The sequence below is a fragment of the Fringilla coelebs genome, assembly GCF_963513975.1.
Source record: "Fringilla coelebs genome assembly, chromosome: 5".
Lineage (NCBI taxonomy): Eukaryota > Metazoa > Chordata > Aves > Passeriformes > Fringillidae > Fringilla > Fringilla coelebs.
Genome location: NC_140033.1, coordinates 29,567,488 through 29,585,227, shown reverse-complemented (window position 1 = coordinate 29,585,227; position 17,740 = coordinate 29,567,488). Strand labels below are relative to the sequence as shown.

The following is a 17,740-nucleotide window of genomic DNA, read 5'->3' as shown; positions in this document are numbered from 1 at the left end:
ATCTTTTACTAATTGAGGTAGAGACCTTGAAATTGTAGCAGTTTTGTTTGATGCTCCCAGGCCTAGCTGCCCTTGAACACTGTCATTTCCATTGCCTGGCTGATATACTTTGCCTGGAGATTTGTGTTGCAGAAGCAATATCACTATTCTCCTTCGCCCTGAAGATCTAAACATGAATCACTACACCTCTTAAATCTCCTCATGCAATCAAAGCATGTCCTAAAACACATTGACCCTCCAATCCCATGTTTTCCACTCTTCCTGAAAGCTAATAGAACCAGACTAATTTAAACAGTCTCCTCTAATCAAACCAGTTTCTCCTAGTCTCTCTCCCATTCTTGGGCGATAACTCCATCTGCCACAGGAATCTGCTGTGGCACAATCCAATTGTGGCTCTGCTGTTGAAGAGACCTGAGAGGGGTTTGAGAACCCAGAAAATGATCAAGATTGTGCCTTTTGAATCAACCATTTCCATGCTTTATACAGTGTTGCACAAAACAGGAGGTTTTTTATGGAAATGGAAACAAGAAAAGAAGGACTGAAAAAACCCCACAAGACCTAATGTAGAACAGCTTGTCTTTATCACTGGAGCCCGAAGTCACATGTGTAGGATGCACATGATCTCTCTCAGTTCAGTTTAAGCATCACCTCTTCTTTGATAGTGGAATAAAGGTATGGAAGTCCATGAGAAAAAAGCAGGCTAAAGGTATTCAGAAGTACTCATGAATTTTATTACCAATTCAGAAGAAGTCCACATTAATTGTCAACATTGGGGAAGGCACCAATTCTGTGATGTCCTTACTGTAAAGCATAGACAAATTATTTTCTCTGCACTTGCTTTTCATGGCCACCATTTCAGAGTACGGCTTGTCTTGGACAAGCCACAGACACATGCTGAACAACATCCTGAAAAAATCCTTGAGGCTTCTTTTCCCCTTCTGTCTGTTGTAAGTATGTTCCAAATATGGAGGGTAGAAGACATTGTTAAAATCTAATTGCTAAAAATCTTACCTACATAAATCTTAAAAACCTAATATTAAAAAACAATTAAATTCACTTTCATCACTTTGTGTTTAAGAAATGCTTTTTCTGAACAATTAAAATGTGCAGATGCTTTATTTTGTTACCAAAAATTAGCTGTCATTCTCTGGTTCTCTTTTACTAAGCTGACCTTTGGTTTGCACATAGAAGATGCCTTTGTAAGAAGTATAATCCAAGTGAAAATTTTATTTTTCTAAGTCCGAAATTAGATCAAAACTAATCAGTCAGATCAGACTACCTCAAATCCTGGCATGTAATTGGCTTGTGTTCCTCCTCTCATTCCATTTTTCTCTATCACATCTTTCTGTTTAGTTTTTCTTCTAATTCTTTTCATTAAAATTATTTATCTTTAGCTGTTACTCACTGTTTCACGGGGTAGCAAGTTGTGATGCTACTTCATAGCAAAGGATGGCCACCATGCAGAAGCCAATGGCAAAACTGTCACTCACATTAAAAAAAAAATCTCCTTGATACGTTTTAACTGAAGCTCCTCTGGACTGTCAATCGAATACCTGTCATTACGCACTTGTTAACTTTTTACTTTTCAGGGTTGAAACACTTGAGTTAGAGAAATTGAGTTTTCTCTCCTCTCCTCTTTCTCTTGAAAGCAACAAACATATTCATTTCCTTTCAAAATGTAATTACATTTCTTACCATCCACGCTGTGACAAAATCTCCCATCCAAGTCCCAACTGCAGCTACCTTCATAAAATTTTCATTCCTGATGCCCATGAAGTCTGTTATAATGTATGCACTGTGAAAACAAGAACACAAACATAAGATATACATATTTGCTCAACGTGGTTACAAAGAACTTGCATTAGTGACAAAATTTATGATTATCTGTGAAACATTTCCCATGGCTTTCATAATAACTTTTCTGCTAGAATCTGAGTCTTGACATAGAACTGAACCCATACGGTTCAATTTCAATTAGAAATGCAATGTGAATCTGATTTTGAAGTCCATGTCTCTTTTGAAGGTGCTAAAATAACAGTTGGCAAAGACTTTAGGATTATGTAAAGCTTCTGGAAGCAGAAAATGTTTTATGCTTTTTTATCTTTTTCCTTTATACAAACAGAACTACAACATTTTTCAAATCCGTGACTTTGCAAAATCTTCATGAAGAAAAATAAAAATCTTTAAGGTATCTCTAAAAAGATAATTGAGCTGCTTGACTTTTCACTCTATCAGTTATACAACCACTTTTTTAACACATCAGTGTAAGCAAGTTTTGCAAAATTTCAGTGAGATGTCACTGTTTCTAGATTTATACAATTTATTTTCACAGATATATTTTACTTAAATCCGAAAGAAGGATTTTCCATTCTGCTTAAATAATGCAACAGATAGGAAGTACCAACCAAAGTACCAACCTCATTTGGTACTTTGACTTCAAGTTCACCAAGATGCTATGTGGACAATGAAGAAGGTAAAGTTACTTGTTCTGGATTAAAACCTTTCTGAAAAAACATACATTTTAATATACTGATATCCTTTTCTAAAAGACCTTTGTAGTGATCAAGAAGAGGCAATTCTCCCCAAGAGCTAATAATGATGAAAATTAATATTAATGGCAATTGTATTTCAACTTTACAAGTGATATATTTGTTTTCAAGACACTTGTAAACATTTTTATGTACTGTTATGCCTATTTAGGAGTGTGCATAAGTGACAGAGTTACGTGTAAAAGTGTCCTTGAATGCTGTGCTATCCATTATTCAAATCTCACCATTGTTACATACCAAATATTGCAATGCCTAGGAGCCATACAGACAGTATCTCTGCAATTGGATCAGTGCAAACTGATTCCCCTCTCTGGGCCAGCTCTGTAAAAATCTAAATATCTGATCAAGATAGAAGGTCTTGCTAGCACTAGTCCATGCAAAATGTGGTATAATTTCTTAGAAAGAATTTAATATGTTGCAGAGCAGAAATATTATTGTCAGTGAATAGTTTCATGGCACATGAAAGATGTCCTAGTGTAACAGCCATTTTCATTATACATATTATGACCTTTCAGCTGGTATGTCACTAACAATAATGCCATCTGTTTAATTTTTCTGTTGAACAGACCATAAATGCTGGCTCTAATTTTCTGCTGGAAAAAAAATACAAACTATTTTTAACAGCATTCCATGTAATTAAAAGATCATCAGTATCCTAAATTTATCATGTTATAAATAAGGATGCAAGAACCCAAGAACAGGAACATCAGGTCAGCCTAAAGTCTCCCTGCTTCAATGTTCTGTCTCCAAGAGAGGGCAACAGCAGAAACAAAGAAAGACTGAAAACAGGAAAGCACAACCCTCCCAGATATATTCTCCTAGATGCTTTAAAACTGGAAAATATTTGGAATTCCTTTTTTCCTGTAGCTTGGGCATGCCATTCTTGTAGCATCTGTGAAGGCAGAAAATAATCAAGTCTGCATTCCTTAAGAAGGTGTCTTGGTCACAAAGAAGGCACGGCAGTAAGTGTCACTTGTAAGGAGTGCCCTCAAATGCAAGGCATATCTTAGTCTTCTCCATCAATGGGAGACACATACAAAACCCCAGGGTTCTTGCCTTTTCTTATGCACACTGCACATTTTTATATGTATTACACATGACTACAGGTATACAGTGAGCAAACACTTGCACAACACCCCCAGAGAACAAGCCCCCTGGGCCGTCCCTGTAGCCCTGGCACACAGAGCAGTCCTGCCACAGCCACCCTGACACAAGGAGGCTTAACCAAAAAGGCTGAGAGGTCATTGATCCCTGAAGGCAGGTATTACCTAGCAGAGAAGAGAAATCAAACCAGACAGAAGCAATTCTTATTAATGGAAATCGAAATCCTCAGTGTAATTACTTGTTTTTAGGCACGTTAGAAGTACCAGAAGGCTTATAATAAGGTTGAATGAACTGGATACAATACTTAAATACACAGAAAGGCCTTGAAAGCATCACATCTTCCCAACAGTTCTTATTGTCATTTAAAACAAGAAAACATCAAAGAAGCCTATTATAAATTGTGCATTGCAGTCTACAAGTAATTAATGCCTGAATTAAATATGCAAATTGACAACCTTCAGTTAGTGTCAAAATAGCATATTATTATAAAGAAACTGTTAGGAATATAAACTGTGCATGTTTTAAGTGCATTTACTGTTTAAAATACAGCTACAACTTTTTATGAACAGGAAGAATATTTTTAGCATTGTCATCTTATTAGAAATAGTAATGAAATACATCACTATTTCATTAACTGTTAGCATTGCATCCTCTGTCTTTTATGATCTCTGTAGTATTATTTTTCTTTCAAGACTCAAAGAGAAATTGACTATTTTAAAATAGGGATCTGGGCCCGCTTAAAATGAATTAAAAAAATAAAAGAAACCTAACCCTCCAGGTTTTATTTTCAGCTTTTAGTTTAAATAGGAATAAGAACACTTGACATTTTCATAAAATACATGCTTTCCTGATGATACTAGCAGGATACATATTATAACAGTACCAGAAGTAAAATTAATTATGTTGTAGAAAATCCTCACATTTTTCTAGCTTTGGCTAGTGATTAGTTTTCTTTAATCATTTAGTCTTCTTCCTGGCTGGGACCCCTGTCTGCACCTTGCAGGAGGACTAAAGTCTGCTGGGTTCCAGTTAACTGTCATGGTCAGCCCAGATTTTCTATAGCTTGTCAAGGAGCTTTTCTATAGCTTGCCATGTGTGTACCATGCAGCAAGGCACCAGCAGATTGCATGAGCAGCACAGCCTCAGGAAACGCCGAGGGAAAAAACACCGCAGGTAAAGCCCAGAGTAAAAACGCTCTTCTGAGACAGACAGGATAAGTGTCAATAACTGAAGTCCGAGGAGCCAATACTTGTGGATGTTATAGATAAAGGACAAATTTGTGACTGGGATTTGGGAGCCTTTCACAAAGCTGCAGCTCCCGGGAAACTGCTCTCAGCAGGCCGGAGTCTAAGGAAGGTAAAACAACATTTTAACAGAATAGGACAAAAGAGAGGGATCAAAAGACAAAGGAGATGGATAAACACAATTCTAAAACAGATTTTTTAAAAATCATAAGTAACTGTGAACATCCATGTTGATGCAAAAGGTATGTTAATAACCATGAGTCAGTAAAAAGACATGTGAGCCTGGTGTATTTGAACAGCTTCTGGAATTAGCAGCAGTGTGCACAGAAGGGATAAAGAGGGAGACAACCACACTAGCCTGGAGATTCTGTTCAAATGGAGGTATCAGAGCATTTTTTCAAAGAAGGATGACACTGCTAAAATGACAAAGTGTGAAAGCAAATGGAAGGTTTTAAATTTTACATTGGATAAAGATGCATGAGTCACTGAGGTGCTATCAACAGTGTTCCAAGTGCTGTAAAAAATGTCATGACTGAGACTCAGGGCTGAGATGGTGTTTTTTGACCATCACAGGATCTAAGAATGGGCTTTATCTTGAACAGACACCCTTAAATGTAAGGGTATATCAGGAAGTCAAACTCTCCATGGAGCATGGTTAGACTGGGTCAAGGATTTAGTTGCTTTATATTACTTCTTGATGGCTAGCATGTCAAAAAAAACATGTTCACATATTAAAAGGCATTGTTAAACCTATGTGACTAAGTGATTCCCAGTGAAGTTACTTGGCCTCCAGATGATAATCCAAAGAGTTCTGTATCCCTTGTGAGGTCTGTGACATAACTGACAACCCAGACACATCTGAACTGAACCCCGGGTGTCCAGGGACAGCAGTGAGAGCATAGACACTTTGGGGAGGTTTTAGTTGCCTTTTAAAGCAATTTTAGCAAGCTTGATGCACCTTAACTAAGCTTCAGCTGGCTCTTTATACACTCTAGAGTACTGAAGGCACTGGGCCTGCACACAGAATGCATGTTCTGTAGAGAGCCTACAAGAACTGCATCCACAGAGAGTGATAACTTAATGCTCTTTAAAAACGAGGGGAGGCCTAGATATCTTTTATATTGAGTAACAAAAAGTCTATAAATGTTCTGCAGTCCGATATTCATTTTTCTGGGGTGGTTTTATTATTTGGCCTTCCCCTTAAACAGCTGTTTATCTCTATGGAAGTCATCTTCCTTGGTGCATCTGACAAAATGAAATGCTTTGACATTGGCAAACAAGTGAAAGCACAGGAGTTTACACAGGCTGCAAAGAACAATGTGTTTAGATGTGGCACCACAAGCTTCTATTACTGTCAATTTAAAGAAGCAGAGAGTGTCAGAATAACTGAAAACATACATAAAAGACTACAGATACAGTTCCTGATCTGTATTTGTCACTCTAAAATGACAGAATGGCAAATGAGACACTTGGTAGCAATTCACTCAGTTGAAAAGCTATTCTTCTAATGTTAGGAATTGAAGTCAGAGCCACGGGGAACTGGAAGGTGCCCAGAGACAGAAAGACCTGCTGTCTTATAAAGTGGGACATGATAATGAGGATGGCATAATGCACAGCTACAGCAAACAGCACAGAGAGCACAAGAGCCATTCATCCAGTCCCTAACCATTCCCAGTGCGTGCTTTAGACATACAGATGAAACTTCTTCCATGACACCAGAACAGAAAGAATTAAGAGGCACTGAACCAGGGATTTTGCTTGACAAGAAATCAAAGAGTAACAGCCACAAGAGGATCAGCAGGCTAATCTCCAAGACACAAAAATCTGATAAGCAAAACCAGCTTGGCTATAGCGAGGCAGATCATGGCACAGTGCAGAACACCTGAGACTGACAGACCGATTCTGTAACTGAGCATCACTGGTTGGTAACTTATTTATACATGCTTTTTGAAAGCAGGCAGCAGAACTTTAACTCTGAAAACCTCTGCTCATTGTTCTACAGGCCTGAGGGCTGTGTCAGTTACTCTGGGGACTTTGCTTGTAAAGCTCCCAAGCCATTAGAAGTTCTGCTGCTAGGATACACAGGAGCTCCTCACTGTCCACAGGGACAGACCATTTAGTTTCTAGCTTTGCAAGCCTGCCTTTAAGACAAGGCCTATTGAAAACTGCAACAATTTCAATTCTGTCTGTTAATGTAGAAGAGGTATGTACACTTATGGTAGTGTACACATGAGATCCAGTCCCTGTTCCAAGGGACACTGGTTTAATGCCCTGCAGAGTTAGAGAATCGAACCTCACTGTCATTCTCCATATGAAAAGATGATGACACAAGAGAATGAGAAGTATGTGTTTCAGGAGACTGTAAGGTGAGAAGAAACTGAAGCTGGACATTCCATATTTTGTATAAATATCGTCTTTCACACATAAGAAAAATATTCCCTTTCCTTCACTTTTAGAATGGGTGCCACTGGTCAGTATAGGTGTTTGGTTTAGATCACAACTACAGTCCAAATTAAGGTGTCTAAGCAAATTGGGACGGGATTTTTAACATATTTTTGTACTTAATGTAGCTTTTTCTACTGCTGCAAGAGTTTCGTGTGTGGGTTTCTGGGGATCCTATTGTTGTAGGAGTTTCCTGTGTGGGTTTTTGTGGATCTTATTCCAACAAACCAAGCATAAAGCACTTGATGTCCAATAGAGCCTGGACTTCTCTTTAGAGATCAGGTGGTATCCATACAGATTAACTTTTGCCTAATTATGCTAGTGTTCCTAGGCTGTCTCCACAATCAATGGATCTGAGAGCAGGATGGTAATGTAGTTTATTTTCTTCTATGGCATGGTGATGTCATATATGAAAATGGCAAACAGCTTACGTCTAAAGGAGTTGCAAAATGCAAATCACAGTGACAGGCCTACTGCCAGAGGCTGTGAGAGTCTGCATCTCTACTGGGAAAATCTTAGGGATCTGCAAATTCAAAAGCATTAAGGACCTCCACTATGGGAGGAATGCAGCCCCCTGGGTACAGGTAAATATGGTGAGTGTTGGCACATCCTTCCAGCAAGTTTAAATGACAGGATTTACACCTACATTTTTGTGTGTGTCTGTCAAACTAAGTGACAAATAAAATTGGATTCAAGGAATGGACAAGTTTGGAATGGAACCCAGATTTCTCCCCACAGATGAGCACCTTTCTCCATCATTACAAAAGTGCTCTGATAAAATTATGCACTAACCCTACAGATTTCACTACAAGGAACTTATGGTGGACAGGATAGTGTGGGAAAAAGCATAAAAGGTGCCTGAAAAAAGAATTAAACAAACTGATTTTTCAAATTCATTATGTCCATGAGATACCTTTTACAAACTTTCCAGGAGTTTTATTATTCATGTGCAATGTGTATCATAAAACATATATTCTGTTTAGTCAGAAAGAAGAAAAACAAAGGTTGCAGAGTGCATTTAACTTTTTTTTTTTTTGCTGCAAAGACAGGCTTCAATACTCAGCCAAGGATTGGCTGCAGAAACATTTCTAACATACTGTGAACAGATGAATGCTCACCCATTCACACATAGCACAGCCTTACCTGTGCCCACCACACACTCACACCAGCACTGCAGCTTGTATGTAGCTGCTTACACTTCCATTTCAACTCTATCACTGCAGCATAAGTTGTTTTTACTGAAGCAATGACACACAGGGTTGACTCTTACATGCCAGTTTGATACTGCAGGAGAGGATTAAGACATTTTCTCACTGCTAAGTGAATTGCTTGTTGGAAATTACTGTAGTGGATAATGAAACAAGTTAGGAAAACTGTGACAAGTTAAGGGAATCATGCCACTTTTTAGCATTTCCTTTAACAGGCTAGTAAAATTCTGCAACTAATCTGCAACACTGTACTATGTGCTAGTACATTAAATTACCCATTTGATTCATTCCATGTGCCTGTATAGTAGGATATCAGAATAGCTTTACAGTAAGAAGGGCCAAAATGCAAGATAAAACAGGTGCCCAGGGACACAAATATGACAGGTGGCCTTGGGCACTTGTTAAGTGTTGTAGATATGCTTATCTTAAAATACAGGTAATTTGTTTGATGTGTGGAATTTCAGAATATTCCAGGTATTTCAGCTACTAAAATTAAAAAATAACAGATTTGGAAATAGCACTAACACATTTGAAAAAGAAACAGAAACTAAAGAATATATCAGACAATGCATTTATAAAGACGAAGCTAGATAGTAATTTAGATAAAGAGATGCGGTGACACTTTTTTTAAGAAATAAATATTCTTTGTTTTTAAACTTGGTGAGATATTGGTAAGAATGGATTTGAATAATGCTGCACTGGCTGTACTCTTCAGAAAGGGCCATGGCTCGCACACATCCATGCCTGGTTTTGACATTTTAATATGGCTAAGAAGGGAAAGAAACAGATATATAGCAATATTCTCAGAAATTGAAGTTCAAAGACAAAAAATGTTATTCACTTTAAAAAAAAAAAGGAGAACTGTTCATACCATTAACAGAATATAAACAAAATTAAATAAAATAATATAGCTGGAACTCTATAATTTTAACCAAGTGCTTTGAAAACTTTAAAACTTCACTGAGTTTCGGCAAAAGTTCAAGCTTTCTACCTTTTTCAGCTGTAGGGATGACAGAGAAGTTTAAATGCATTATTACAATGAATAAACAAGTAACTGCAGTATTATTGCTATTCAGAAAGGGGAAAGTAGGACAATTTTCAGTTGTTACAAAACAACTGGATAGACTCTGCTTGTAAACAGCAGTCCAACTGGGAAAGCAAAAGCAGAAAAATATTTAACTAAATTTAATAAAAACTTGTAAGTCTTAGCAGATGATACAACCTTGCATATTAATCATTCTTTAATTTACTGATCTTCCCTGAAAATTTGATTTTAAAAAATTAGGGGTTCTTATTTCAAAATAATGAAATGCCAGAAAATTACAAAAAACATGCCATAAGTTAATGAGTTGGAACAGAGGGAACAAAGAAATGTTGACACAGAATCTCTGCTGATAGATACTCAGGGATCATGACTGAAGAGAATTTGAGCTGGATCTGAAAAGAATTGTAAGCCACGGCTTTAAAAGGGATACTACAATCTGATATAGCTACAAATGAACCCTAAATAGAAACCTTCTGAAGCACTTTCTCTGCAAATGGTTTGTTCTAAAACATAATCCAAGTTCTACAGCCTGCAGACACATAGCCAGTATTCTGTGGATAAATCAAAATTAATTGGGAAACTGTCATAGAAGTAAAAGTTATTTTTTAAAACTACTTACAGGTGCAAACAGAAAATATACTTCAGGTTGGGTGGGGCTTTGAGCAAGCTAGTCTAGTGGGCAGCATCTCTGCCCATGACAGGGGATTGGAACTGGATGATCTATAAGGTTCCTTCCAGCCCAAATCTTTCCATGATCCCATGATTCATTTATGTATATTTGGCTTTGATTCTGTTTAAGATGACTGGTTTATATCAGTCTTGCTCCAGTCTATAAAATCAGACAGAGATATAGGAACTAGGGTTGTTAAACAAAAATTATTTACCATGCTCACAGGTACCTTTGAGAAGAAATAGAAGGAAAAAGAGGCTTGACAACTCAGGGGCTGGTCTGAGGATTTGGTTGGCTTCCCTCATGATATACTATCAGCAGCAGATTGCAGAGCAGATGGAAAAGAACTAGACTTCAAGCAATGTACAAATTATGAAATTGAGGAGATTGTTTCTTTACTCTATTACTTGAAAACTGTATATAAAGAACTGTGTCTAGGGCCAGTCACTTGACAGGAGCTGGCATGTAATTGCAGCAGAGAGTTTCACATGGAAAACACAGCAAAGAAGACAGCCTGTTCTTCCACTCCTTGGCTGCCAAAGCAAACACCTTTGCTGTGACTTCTTAACCACCCAATGGTTGATACCAGTCCAACACTTGATATAACTTTGCCTTGTATTGTACTGACTGCTTTATTTTCTGGTCCCTACAATACTCCACCTTTAAAATGAAATTATCATTGAAATATAGAGGGAAAAGTGACAGAAGGTCTTTTTTTATTTTACCCTCAAATCAACAGGTCTCTGTTGCAGACTGTCCATTTTACAATACAGTCATCTTTTAATGTCTTGCACATGAGTTATCAGAAGACAGAACATCAGAACCACACACTGCTCGGGTTTTTGCTCCACCACTGTCACTTGTAACACAGCTATAAGACACACAAATGAAGAAAACACAGAATTTGTGGTCTGAACTTCATTGAAAAGAATGTTCTCCTAATTTTCCCTAAGGAGCAGCACATCTTCAAACAATAGAAAGAGACAGAAAGGGATACAGATACATGCACATGTCTTTTTGACACCCAGACACTAAGCTTTGATGCTTTTGGCTACATATTTAAGGTCAGTTAGTTACAAAACTACTGAGTGTCATCTCAGCTAGAGACTTATAAAAAAAGTGTCAATTTCAGCTGGTAATTCTAGGATTCTCTGGAAGAGTCCACTTCTTTCCAGAGCCAATGAAGAAGAATAAGCACTTTACAGACATAACTCATCTGATTTATCTGCCCTGGGTTTGGCTAAGATTGAGTCAATTTTCTTTAGAGCATCTCATATGGTGCTGTCATTTAGATTTGTGACCTAAAGAGTGCTGATAACACACTGATGCTGTTAGCTTACCTTGTTAACATGCAAGAACACCTCTGAATCAGATGAATCATCTTCTGGGGATTTGAGTTCCATTAAATGCAAAAGTAGTTAGTTAAGTGCAAACTCATCTTTATTGGATTCTTAAACTATGAAATATGACCAAATATGGATTTTCATGTTTTAAGACTGGCACAGTTCAGATTTCAAGAGTGAAGGTCTAACATTCCTTGTAGGCCTACAAACATCCCAAACTACAACTAAAACCAGTGACTTCAGTTAAAATATGTAATTTGGAAAACACCATTCTAACTGAAAAAAAATTACTTTTAAACTTACATATAAGATTGAAAAATACATTTCCAAATAATGCAAAAGATTGCATGATAAAACATTGGCAATAAGAAACCTTTAAAAGAATGAGCTAAAACTTCAGCTAAGATTTTATAAAAATATTACGTTAAATCTAAAGTTGAAAAGATGACAGCAAGACAGATATAATTAAATAAAATGTGAAGCAAATATCTTTGTCTTATGCTCAGTGTGGAAAAACATTTCACAATGCTACTTTTCAATGATGATTTGATCCAGAAATACTTTTATACTGACTGAAAGTTGTCACTCACATGTTACTAGCTAAAGCAAAAGGGGTCCTTAATAAGGATGCCTTAATAAGGATACCTTAAGATCTTTACCTTGGACACTCCCAAGCTTCAGGAACACCACCACTGTATTATACAGTATTTCCTGAATTTTCATATTGATTATGTGGGAGATTTTCTAACTAAACTGATATTCTACACTGATGAGTGGTAGAAGTAGAAGTTTGCTGAAAGGCTTGGCAGAGCAATTCTAAACCCTCCTCTCTGCTCAGGATCAACAGTGCAAAAATTCTCCCTGTCAGCTGAAGCCATGGGAATGCTTAGAAGCAGATAAGATCAAATGTAACTCTTCAAGTAAAACCAAGTATTTTAAGCTTCATACAATAATATTTGGTCTTTTAAAGGAGAAGACAGAAACAGTAAACAGCTCACTTTCAAGCAGCAATGCTCACACCACTAAGAAGGTACATGGCAATAAAGTAATTTGAGACTTAATCAATAGAAACTAGTCACTACAAGGAGAGTATGATATTTTTCTAAATATATGTCAGATATATTGCCTGCTTTTTTTCTTTTTTTTAAATGTCTTTTTCACACGCTCTCATGAACAAAAAATATCTGCATTCTAAATACAGTTTTAAATCAGATATAATGCTGCCCACCTCCATTGTTACACACACTGGGTCTGGTTTTCTTTAATTTTAGCAGCTCCTGCATTGCTGTGCTTTGCATTTCTAGCTACAGGGGTGTTGGTAGCACACTGCTGTTTTGGCTATTGCTGAGCAGTGCTCGCACAGCAGCAGGGTGTCTCTCCAATCCACCACTCCGAAGGACAACAGGCTTGCTGAAGACAGGCAAGAGGTAGGGAGGGAGACAGCTGGGGCACCTGATCTGAACTGACTCAAACGATATTCCACACTGTATGCATCATGCTCAGTCATAAAAGGGAGGGAGAAGGGAGGGATATTTGGGGTTATGGTGTTTGCCTTCTGAAGGAATTGCCATGTGTACCAATTCCCCATTTCCCAGAAATTCACTGGACATCTATCTGTCTGCTGGTGAATAAATTTCTTTTTTTTTTTCTTCCCTCCCACACATGGCTTTTGCTTCTTTTTATTAAACTGTCTTTACCTCAACCCATGATCTTGTCCATCTTATTTTCTCTCCGTGCTGGCAGCCAGCCAAAACCAACCCTCCACAATAAACTCTGTTCGTACTGACTTTCTAGTAATGAAAGGAGTCCACAACTGATAAAGTAGTAAGTACTCTGGTTTAACATTAATTTAAATATTCCTAAGCAATATTTCAAATACAAATCATCATGCCAAATTTCTGGTAGGACTTTCAGAGATCCCCAGTATCTACATTAATTATTTATCTCTCAAATACATATTGTTAAATAAAATTAGAGATTTTTTTAAATTAATTACCTTAATTTGATAATATCAATTATTTACCAAACCGAACTGCTCCATAAAATTTAACTTTCTTTTTTTTTCCAATTTCTCTTAATCTAGATAGAAGCATTAAATCCTTGCATATAGAGTAACTTTGTATCATCCCTTTCTGGCCACTGTCTGGCACGTTTTTACCATTTACATCCTCAGTTCAAAATTTATGAACCAGAAAACTTCACAATTATATTTATGAAAAATGTGTCAACCTAGTGAGAAATTTTAACATTACACGACAATGCAGATGATCTACGAAATCTCTAAAAAAAAGTATCACCATGTCTGTGAGTTACCTCCTGCAATGTTTAAAGAACATTTTCTTGGATTTGTTGGAAGCCAGTTCAGTCAGTAGTCTGTCACATTTGTGAACTTAAATCCCATTTCTTGTTCTGTACTGAAAATGAAAACAAAATCCTCTGCTAGAGAAGAGAAAAAAGAATGGATTGTGACACTGTCTCTTTTGATTTACTCATTGTACAGACACACTGTGCATTACACTGAGTCATCTCTTTAATTTCCCCAAAGATTGTATCTCAGAACTGGCAGGAGATCTCCACCTTGCAGGAATCCAGTTCCACTTTTTCATATCCAGTTTTCACATTTCCTATTATACTGGAGGGGCCCATTTACCAGCACATAAAGCTGGTAAATTTTTACTCTTTTCTGTAGTGACCAGAACTCAACTGTTCTACAGGTGACCCTTTAATCCAAATAAAACCCCAGACAAGTAACACTGCAAATACACATTACATATTTTCCTATTTTTATACCTCTCATGAACACATAGAATTACTAAGGTTGGAAGAAAACTCTGGAGATGGCCTAATGCAAACTCTGGCTCAACTCAGGGTTGATTTCAACCTGAGCATGTTGAGGGATGTTGAGATCTTCCCTCAGCAGCAGAGCACAATCCAAAAAGAAAAGTTTACTCCATGTTCTGCGTGTTTTAAATACGTTTCAACTGATCAGATTTGAAATGACAAATACTATTCACCTAAATTTGAAGGAAAAGTTATATCTCCTTTTTTTTTTTTTTGTCAGAAGTGTATCAGTCTGCTATGTTTTTGTAGGGGGGTTTTTGTGATAAGCATTTCGAACTGATGAAAAAGTGCACTCAATTTCTGAAAATTTCAGATGAATTACATCCATCTTGGAAGTAATCATGTTGTTAGATAAACACAGTTGAAAGTAAAACCAAATGTGTTAACTGGTTTTGGACAGAGAAGCCCACAAGGACTTCTTGTTAAACAAGGATTTACTAACAGAATGATAAATAAAAAGCCATAGTTTTGGATAGTTAAGAAGAAATCTTCACTAATCAGACTTTGGTCTTTAACTGAACTGCTGAAATAGAGAGCAATTATAGTTTTTTAAAGTATGTATTTTTCTATCCCCCTTAAAGGAAAACAAGATTTTGGCATTAGTTTATCACATTGTCAGGAAGCTTTGCTAGGGCTGAGAGAATTCCTTCTTTTTAACAGACCACTTGGTAGTGAAAGAAACCCTGTCCCTGATGGGGAGCACATGGGTGTCCTCTGGAGGACAGCTGGATTCTTAACCTGGTGTGGATATGATATATACGTTTTCATTTACTTTTCCAACATACTTTTTCACCTTGTGTTCTCTCTAATCTGCTGCAGGCTTGGCAGTATCTGGCACAGCCCCACATCTGTCCTGTAAGCAGTATGGCTGGCTGTGACAGTGAGCACAGTGCTGCCTTCCCATGCAAAGATACCTCTGGGAAGACAGCACAAGCCACAAGGCTTTTTCCAGACAGCAGAATAAGTTAGTGTTTGGAAAAGAAGTTCATGAACTCTGCTGGTATCACACCTTCAGTCTGCAAGAGGAAGAGCCAACAGAAGTTTTCTGAGGGTTTTACACCACTTTGCTTAACGCCCTTTGTTTTACAGTGCTGTCATCACATGTTTCTCTCTTTGTGTCCCTCAAAAAAGATTTAGTCACTAGCACTTCCTTTTCTCACAAAAATGTTATATGACTATCATGAGATAAAACTGAAACCTCAAATGAAAACTTATTCATAGAAAATACATAAATAGAGCCTTTTTTCCCACAAAACAGATGATCATTAAACCAAAAAAGTTATTGTTCTCTAAGTCAATGTGGAAGTAAAGATACCCCATATGATTTGGCCAGATCGGCAAGGCACAAAATAGCAACACTACAGATGCAGCTCCTTATCAGGGATTTGTTTTCATTTAAAAAGGTCATGTTTTCCCTTATGGAAACTTTGTGACAGAAGTGTCTCCTCATTAAACAAACTCAAGCAGTTCACTTCAAAACAATGAAGAGAGAAGAGATTATTTTTGGAGTAAAACCAATAAGTCAATCCTGTTTCTTTAAAAGCTGAATAGACTGTAGAGACAGTCAGTGTTTCAAGTCCTTCAAGAGAGAAATAATCAAGAGAATAGAATTTTCTTCGTGCCACCAGCAGTGCCAGTTTGGAACAAGTATTAGCTTTCAATAATATCAGATGACCTCCAGGGCATAGAGAGAGTCGAAAGGGGAATGGATCCTGCGCTACTGGAAGAATTTTTTTCCCCCAGATAGTCTGGGGATAAGTTCCCCAAAAGATGAGAAAGAGAAGTAATATACGATGACACGTTTGACAGACCAAATTTGAAATGCTGACACTTTTTGTTCTTACTATTGTAAAATACTGCTGTCATACATTTGTTAAGAGCATTTGAATAACTCTTCTGAGGCATTTTGAAATAATTATAAGCCCTGTGGTCAGCTTGAATAAAATATATACAAGATATAAATATATATATAGATATAAAGTAACAATGGGGTCCATATCCAATATACTTCATCCTGAAGTACTTCTGCACAGGGGTGCAATAGCGCAAAAGAATCTGACTGGATTCAGAAGAGATCGGCTCTAAGAAAAAATAGACAATGAAAAGGTTTGCTATCAGCTTCTCTTCTCCTGGGCAATGAAGGCACTACAGCAAACCTTCTTACTTCAAGGAGATTTTTGCCACAATAGAGGCCTTTGTTATTAACTGGTAGTTCCTTCAAGAGCTGATGACTGTGGCTGCAAAAAGAAATTTATGTTCAAGGCAGGCCAAAAGAGTGACTACTCCTTACTGGAATAAGAGCCATCAAACAATAGTGTAGCAAGTGCCAAAAAGAGAAGTGACGCTGAAAGAGAGGAACTCATAAATTTGTGTTTCAGACTTTGTGTGGCCTCTAATCTAACTCATGAGTCTTTTCTTAATGGACTGAACCTACTCAGAGCCAACCAGTTTTGTGGTACTAATTTCAAGCTCTGACTACTACTTCCTTGCAGATGCTACTTAAATAATTTTGTCCTTACATGTGATGTCCACCTGAGGACAATTTGTTTTGTACTTCATATTTTAAACTACTTTTTAACAATATTTTGTCTATAATATTTGAGTAACAATTTAAAAATAAGCTATGTGTTGATTAGCAGTATAGCTTTTGATTTATGGATAAATACTTTTCATGGCACTCATGAACTTCTTAAACAGGAAGAGGGGACTGAGAACTTGAAAAATTGAAGTTCTGGGGATAAGACCTGTTTAGGTCTGGTCTGTTATCCCAGCACTGACCTTTGAGAAGGTTAACAGGTTAAAGGTTAGAACAGTAGATTGTCAATCTTCCAGATAAATCTGCCATTTCAAGAGCAGGAATACAAGCTCTGCAGGTGAGCAAAACACTTCCAGTACAGTGGAACACCAATCTTCTACCCTTCTAGTCTCCATCAGAGAACTTTTGAGACTAAGATCCTGAAGATAAAACTGTGAAATACCAAAGTGAAGCTGCTGCTCAGAATGTAGGTGGTATAAGCCAACATGCTTTGCTTTAAAAAAAAATGTTTTAAAACTTTTAGACCAGATGAAGGTTGAACTTCTGACTGGGGCAGTGCTTCCTAGAACCAAGTTCTTCTGACTGGAGGAGAACTTGCAGTGATGACAAAAAAATTATTTGGAAATTTTATTTAGAGCAGCATAAAACAGATTTACCAGAGTACAAAGAGCAAATGGAAATACTAATAGCAGATATCATTATCACTGTTTTTCAGAGCCTTGGCTTTTTACTTTGTTTGTTCATGGATTCTAGAAACA

At 37.2% G+C, this 17,740-nt stretch overlaps 1 protein-coding gene across 1 annotated transcript in view; it reads right to left on the bottom strand.

The window, feature by feature from the left end:
- TMEM117 (transmembrane protein 117) overlaps positions 1-17,740 on the bottom strand; it is a 179,468-nt gene that overhangs the window by 103,742 nt on the left and 57,986 nt on the right. Inside the window, exon 4 of the mRNA XM_084206039.1 lies at positions 1,696-1,795. Within this exon, the coding sequence (XP_084062165.1) occupies positions 1,696-1,795 (100 nt within the window). The remainder of the gene's footprint in view (positions 1-1,695; positions 1,796-17,740) is intronic.